This window comes from Physeter macrocephalus, chromosome 12, assembly GCF_002837175.3.
Source record: "Physeter macrocephalus isolate SW-GA chromosome 12, ASM283717v5, whole genome shotgun sequence".
NCBI classification, from domain to species: domain Eukaryota; kingdom Metazoa; phylum Chordata; class Mammalia; order Artiodactyla; family Physeteridae; genus Physeter; species Physeter macrocephalus.
The window spans coordinates 17,627,730-17,635,219 of NC_041225.1; the positions used below are offsets into that span (position 1 = coordinate 17,627,730).

Here is a 7,490-nt window from a genome sequence, read left to right on the forward strand (position 1 = left end):
TCTCTTAATGTCCTGTCCCTACATTCCACAGATTTTTATATTATAGTAATTTTGGTGCTTATGCTATAATTAAAGTAAGAGCTACCATCTATTATGTATTTAGTATATACCTGATGTTACCTTTGACATTATTTCCTCATAAATATCTTCATTCCCATCATATAGATGAAAAAATGGAGACTCAGAGCTTGTCCAAGGTCCTAGAACTGAGATTTAATTGATCTGTGTGACCAGCTCTTTGTTATGCATTATATGGTCAGCTGGGAGCAGTAAGTGTAGAGAAACACAGTACTTAGATTTCAGAAAGTCTTATTCTCAGTTGGGGATATAGCTTTTTAAAAAACAAAAGTAAAGAACAAATTCAAGTACAACTAGCACCCAAATATCAGATTTGACCGGTGGCTATCTGACAGGCTAGCAGCACTCATGGAGAAATTGGGATAGGACCACATAGGGAGTAATTTGCCAATCTCAGAAGTGCTGTTTTATGGAGTAGTTTGACTTGTATTTACAAGATTAGATGAAAATTATTTAAAATTGTGAACTTGGCATCAATCTTTAGGACAGGCTTGGAAGAGATGGTCTCTCAAGTGGCATCTCTGGCCCTAGTCTCTTTTCTTATTCTTCATAGTGTTGCCCAGTTTTTGCCCTCTTATGGGTTCCCTATTGTCTGTTAATAAAAGTGTCCAAACTTCTTAGCCTGACATTAACGGCCCTCCACAAGTGCATTCATTGAAAAGATACTACATGCTACGTCTCACCATGTCTTTAAAAGCCTCCTTGTTAGGTAAATATTATTTACCACATTCATTACCTAGAATAATATAAAACTTATTCATTGAGCTCAGAATGTGTTCTTAGTGTATCTGCAGATATTTTCAGATAATTATGCTGAATTGTGTAGCAGGTTACCTTTTCAGTCTGTTCCATAGCCTTTAGCCTGTAACTACTAAGCATATAGCAAGTACACATTCCCCTAAAAGACACAAACTACCAACATGCAAAGAAATACATAACCTGGGTAGTCCTATATCTATTTTAAAAATATATTCCTATATCTATTTACATTTTATCGAAGTTAAGAAAAATTTTCCAACAAAGAAAATTACAGGCCTCTATGATTTCACTTGGGAATTCTAACAGATATTTAGGGAAGAAATATTGCTAGTTATGAACATTATCTTCCAGAACTACCCAACTCATTTTATGAGGACAGCATGCCCTTATATCATAGTGAGACAAAGACATTACAAGAAAGGAAAACTGCAGACCAATATCTCTCATGAACAAAGATGCAGAATTTTTCCACAAAATATTAGCAATTTGATTCCAGCAATACAATTGACCTTGTACAATCTAGGGGTTAGGGGCAACTCTCCATGCAGGCACAAACCTGTGTATAATTTTCTAGTCGGCCCTCTGTATCCACAGTTCCGCATCCACATATTGAACCAGCAGTGGATCTTCTAGTACTATAATACATATTTAGTGAAAAAAATCTGAGTATAAGTATCTGTGTAGTTCAAACCTGTGTTATTCAAGGGCCAACTATATAAATATTTATGTGCGTATATTTATGTATATTTATATTTAGGGATAATCTATCATGACCAAGTGGGTTTTATCCTGGGAATGCAGGGTTGGTTCAGTATTTAAAAATCAATAAAGAGTTCACCATATTAATAGACTAAAGAAGAAAATCTACATGATCATCTCAATAGATGGAGAAGAATCATTTGACAAAATTTACCATTCACATATAATAAAAATTCACAAACAGAATAGAAGGGAACTTCCTTCCCTGATATAAGACATTTACAAAAAACATACAACAATTTGCAGTTACTGGTGAATGACTGAATACTAATAAACACTAATATTGTGATTAAGGCAAGGATATCCACTCTCATCACAATCATGGCACATTGCACTGGAATGTCCTAACTCATGCAATTAGGCAAAAAGAGAAAGGCATGCAGACTGGAAGGAAGAAATAAACCTGTCTATTCACAGATGACAATTGTCTACATAGAAAATCCCATGGAATCTACCCCCCACAAAATCCTACAGCTAGTAAGTGAGGTTAACAAGATTATAGATAAGACCAGTATGCAAATATCAACTGTATTTCTATATGCTTGCAATTAACAGTAAAAATAAAAAATTAATGGTACCATCTACAGTACCCCCCCATAAAAGTAATTGAAACACTTAGTATTTGTGGAATCTATATGCTGAAAACTGTAAAACACTGACAAAAATAATCAAAGACCTGTGTAAATGGAGAGATGTTGCATTCATGGATTGGAAGATTTGATGTTGTTAAGATACCAGTTCTCCTAAACTGATTTGTAGATTCAGTGCAATCTCAGTCAAAATTGCTGCAGAATATTTTGTGGATATCTAGAAGCTATTTCTAAAATGTGTATGAAAAGATAAAGGAGTTAGAATGGCCAAAGTATTTTTGAAAAAGAACAAACCTTGGAGGACTCACAGTATCTGATTTCAAGACTAACTGTAAAAACAGTAATCAGTCCAGTGTGATACTGGCAAAAGAATAGATAAATAGAACAGAATAGAGTCTACGTATGGTCAGGTTTTTTTTTTTCTGTCATAGGAAAAGACAGTTCAGTAGATAAAATATGTTTGCAACAAGTGATAGTGGAACAATTAGACATTTATTGTATAAATAAAAACCTCAAAACAAAAACTTAGTCCTAAATCTCAATCGTTATATAAAATTTAATTCAAAATGATTTGTAGATCTACATATAAAATATACAACTATAAAACGTTTAGAGGAAAACATAGGAGAAGATCTTTGTGAGTTTGTGTTAGGCAGGGAGTGCTTAGTTACAACTTCAAGAGCATAATCCATAAAAGGAAAAAATTATAAAATTGAGGAAGTCCAGTTAAAAACTTTTGCTGTGCAAAAGACCCCATTGAGAGAATTCAGAGACAATACCTGAAAGTCATACATGATAACTGTGTGTGTATGTGTGCATAAAAATATATATAAAGATAACTCAAAACTCAACAATGAGAAAAACAATCCTATTTAAAAATGGGCAAAAGTTTGAAGAGACACTTCACCAAGAAACTATTCAGTATGAGCACATGGAAAGAATGCTCGACATCATTAGGGACATTCAAATTAAGACCACTATGAGATATCACTACACATTTATTAGAATATGTAAATTTAAAAGAACCCAATATCTGTCTTTACCAAATGCTGGTAAGAGCAGTTGGAACTCTCATATATTACTGGTGGGAATGCAGAATTGTAAAGCCACTTTAGAAAACAGTTGGCAGTTTCTTACAAATTTAAATACAGTTGACCCTTGAACAACACGGGTTTGAACTGTGTGGGTTTACTTATAGGTGGATTTTATTTCCAATAATAAATACTACAGTAACTACACAACTTGTGATTGGTTGAATCTGAGGATGCGGAACCATGAATATGGAGGAAACGTGGATACGGAGGGCTGACTATAAGGTATATGCAGATTTTCGGCTGCGCGGAGAGTTGGCAGCCCTGCCCCCCATGTTGTTCAAGAGTCAACTGTACATATTTATCTTAATGTCCCATCATTCCCACTCCACAGTATTTACCCCAGAGAAATGTTCACAGAAAAATCTGCATGCAAATGTTCCTAACAGCTTTATTCATAATTGTCAAAAACTAGAACTCAAATGTCCTTTAGCTGTCTGTTGAATAAGGGAACTGTGGTACATCCTTACAATGGAATGCTATTCGGCAATAAAAAGAAATGAAGTACTGGTACATATAGTAACGAGGCTGACTCACATCCATTTATGATGATAGCCAGACTGTAAAGTGTTATTTCTGTGACTTTCTGGAAAGAGCACATGTTTTGGGTTAGAGAACAGGTCAGTAGCTGCCAGGGGCATAAGGAGGTGAATAGGGTTTAACTTCCCAGAGCAGCACAGGGTGATGGAACTGTTCTGCATCTTCATTATGATGGTGGTTGCATAACTACACACATTTGTCAAAAGTCATAGAACTGGACACCAAAGAAATGGAATTTAAACGTATATAAATTTTAAAATACCTTACATTAAAAAAGAGGGTTTTCCATGAATGTTCTTTTATATTTTAGGGTATGTATCTCTGAGGTGAATAAAATGTTATCTTCTTAAGTAGTATTTCTTAGGTGACAAGCAAGTAGTATAAACCCTGAAATTTTCCATTTTTATCCCTCAGGTGTTGAAGTGCCATCAAAAGACTCTTTGCCAAAGAAAAGACCAATTTATGAAGATAAAAAGAAGAAAAAAACACCACAGCAGCTGGAAAATAAAGGTTTGCATACAAAATGGCCTGTGATTTAGAAACAATTTTGTTTGCCTTTTCCCCCATAAGCTTCAAGACAGAAGTCTTAAAAAGAATTCAACAAATCAGAATTGCATACTGAAACTTACTTCCTGTACCTTGTTTCTTGTTATTATCATTCTCAACTGATTCAAATGACAGGTTAATGGAAAAGTACTTTTGTTTGAAGAATCTGGATCCTGTGCTATGAATAACTGTTCTTAACTCTGAAAAGCACAACTATCATTCTTATGTTTTCTGTTTCCTTCTCAACCTTCTGTAATTTTACATTCTATTCTTAAGCAGAAAGAAAAACTAGTTTCCTGTTTAAAAAAACAACAACGCATAGCTGATATTTAAATGTTTTCTAAACTTGCTAAAGAATTTAGGTTGTACTACTGGTTTTTATTCAGTACTTAACAGAGTATCCTAACAGAAATTATGCACTGAAAAGTATTGTTACCTTGGTTTCTGTTCCTTTTTTCAGTATGTGAACCAATGGAATTAAGTGCTGCTGTAGAAGTTGTGGAACAAGGAATACCTGAAAAAGAAGAGACACCACCTCCTGTTGAACCAGGTCAGTAGTGTTGACTAATTAGTTCCTATTAAATATCACTGATGTGTCATAAGTTGTCTTGCTTATCGTTAGTTTGGGGAAACCAAATGTCTGGCAGGATGGCCTTCTTTATAGTTCTTTCTTTTCTCTAAATCATTTCATTTCCACTGAAAAAAGTATAGAGGTGAGACTTGAATCACTTTTGTTCTTTACAATAGTGTTGGTAAAATGTTTTGTAGAGAAGATAGAGAGAGGTATTTGGATTTTCTCTGATGTTTTTATTTATGGGTCAGAATTCTTAAGCGGTACCAAGAAGAACTAAAGTTCTCTATTTAATCCTTCGGAAGCAAATTGGAAGCATTTTTAATTAGAACTTTTATTAGGAGTCATAAAAATTGGCATTTAAAAATCTTTAGGGCTTCCCTGGTGGCGCAGTGGTTGAGAGTATGCCTGCCGATGCAGGGGACACGGGTTCGTGCCCCGGTCCGGGAAGATCCCACATGCCGCGGAGAGGCTGGGCCCGTGAGCCATGGCCGCTGAGCCTGCGCGTCCGGAGCCTGTGCTCCGCAATGGGAGAGGCCACAACAGTGAGAGGCCCGCGTACCGCAAAAAAAAAAAAAAAAAAATCTTTAGAGGTCAGGCTTCTGTTTACTAAATTAGTAAGAGGATTCAACTTACTCATTTTGTGTGTGTGTTTTGAGATTGGAGAAAATCTCTCGATTTTCTTTTTTTTTCTTTAAGATAAACATTGTTCTAATTCATGAGATAGCTGTTGCTAGGAGAGCCAGAGGCTGGCTAAATGTATGTTTCGTAAAATCAGGAGAATCTCCAGTGTTTAAAGACAGGAATGGGAGCAGCTTTAGAGAATGTTAAGACTGACCCACACTGGTGAAAGGTATTACTGATCCTATTCTTCTTCCCCTCCTATTCTCAATATAAAAAGGATCATTTTCCTGGGCACACCTCAGCTTAACAGGATGAGATTAGAGAAATTCACATTGATAGACTTAACAGCAGTTCCCTATTTTAGGTGATATTTGTAGCACTAGAAAGAATTGCTAATTTAGGAGGAGTTAGGGGTATGTGTTTCTGACTCATTTCCTCCTCAAGAAGGTATATCCAAACGTTGGCAAATAGTAATTATGACAGGGAAACAAATACTACAGTGTCCCAATCTCATCTTCCTTTCATTTGAGAATAATTTTGCTTGATTAGATTTCAGTAAAAAGAATCATTTTTGTTAATGAGAGTTTAAAGTCTATAAACTCAAAATTATACCTTTCTGGCTATTTTTTGGGTTGTAAGCACAACGTACTGTTTTTATTTTCAACTGGAATAAAAATGTAGATTTGTACCTCCAACTATGTAATTTAAGTTGTATTTATATGTATTTGTAGAGGTTAAAGCAAAATAAACAATACATTCTTATGTATAAAATATAGGTTGAAGATCAAAAAGAAGATATATGTGAAATTTTTTTTATCCTCAAGAACTGAATGCCATCATTTAACCTTTTCAAGATCTAAAGGAACATTTCAATGAGTTGCTAATATTTTAATTACCTCAGATATGAAATCTGTGTTAAGTTTAATATAGTGTATTCAAAACACGAGGAAATTGTGAAGCATTTAGTAATAGTAGAGGATTTAATATGCTAGGTATATTGAAAACTAGTTCCAAAGGTAATGAAATTGTGTACATACTTTTTGCATAACTAAAACATTTCTTTTTTTATGTCAGGATAGTTTTCTACATAATTTTTTTTCTAAAAGCAATCTTATGTGTCTAGATATATTCTATGTCTTTAATGAAAATTTTATTTACAGAAGAGGAAGAAGAAAATGAGGATGCTGGATTGGATGATTGGGAAGCTATGGCTAGTGATGAGGAGAGAGAAACAGGTGAGTAGCTCATAAGCACACATTGATAAGTCCAGTGGTTATTGGAGGTGTGTATATATTTAAAGAAATAGTCTCCTGAGGGCTTCCCTGGTGGCGCAGTGGTTGAGAGTCCGCCTGCCGATGCAAGGGACACAGGTTCGTGCCCCGGTCCGGGAAGATCCCACATGCTGCGGAGCGGCTGGGCCCGTGAGCCATGGCCGCTGAGCCTGCGCATCCGGAGCCTGTGCTCTGCAACGGGAGAGGCCACAATAGTGAGAGGCCCGCGTACCGCAAAAAAAAAAAAAAAAGAAAGAAATAGTCTCCCGATGATGAAAGCTGTATGAACATTCCTGGGGATAGAGACCAGTCTTGCTCTCCATTGCCATGGTTCCTAAGTCCTCATATGGATCCTGATTTTATTAATAAATGGTTTTTCAGAAAGTCATTTGTAAGATAGTTGCCTACGCTTTAGAATACATTTTTTCCCAGAGTGATAATGTTACAGATGGGGATAAGTTAATTAAAGCTAGCCTACCAGGGCTTCCCTGGTGGCGCAGTGGTTGCGTGTCCGCCTGCACATGCAGGGGAACCGGGTTCGCGCCCAGGTCTGGGAGGATCCCGCATGCCGCGGAGCGGCTGGGCCCGTGAGCCATGGCCGCTGGGCCTGTGCGTCCGGAGCCTGTGCTCCGCAACGGGAGAGGCCACAACAGAGGGAGGC

At 36.4% G+C, this 7,490-nt stretch overlaps 1 protein-coding gene across 9 annotated transcripts in view; it reads left to right on the forward strand.

The window, feature by feature from the left end:
- EIF5B (eukaryotic translation initiation factor 5B) overlaps positions 1–7,490 on the forward strand; it is a 70,415-nt gene that overhangs the window by 27,392 nt on the left and 35,533 nt on the right. For all 9 annotated transcript variants that reach the window (XM_028497106.1, XM_028497107.1, XM_024129788.2 and 6 more), the window contains 3 exons: positions 4,232–4,327; positions 4,824–4,913; positions 6,719–6,793. In XM_028497106.1, coding sequence (XP_028352907.1) covers positions 4,232–4,327; positions 4,824–4,913; positions 6,719–6,793 — 261 coding nt within the window. The remainder of the gene's footprint in view (positions 1–4,231; positions 4,328–4,823; positions 4,914–6,718; positions 6,794–7,490) is intronic.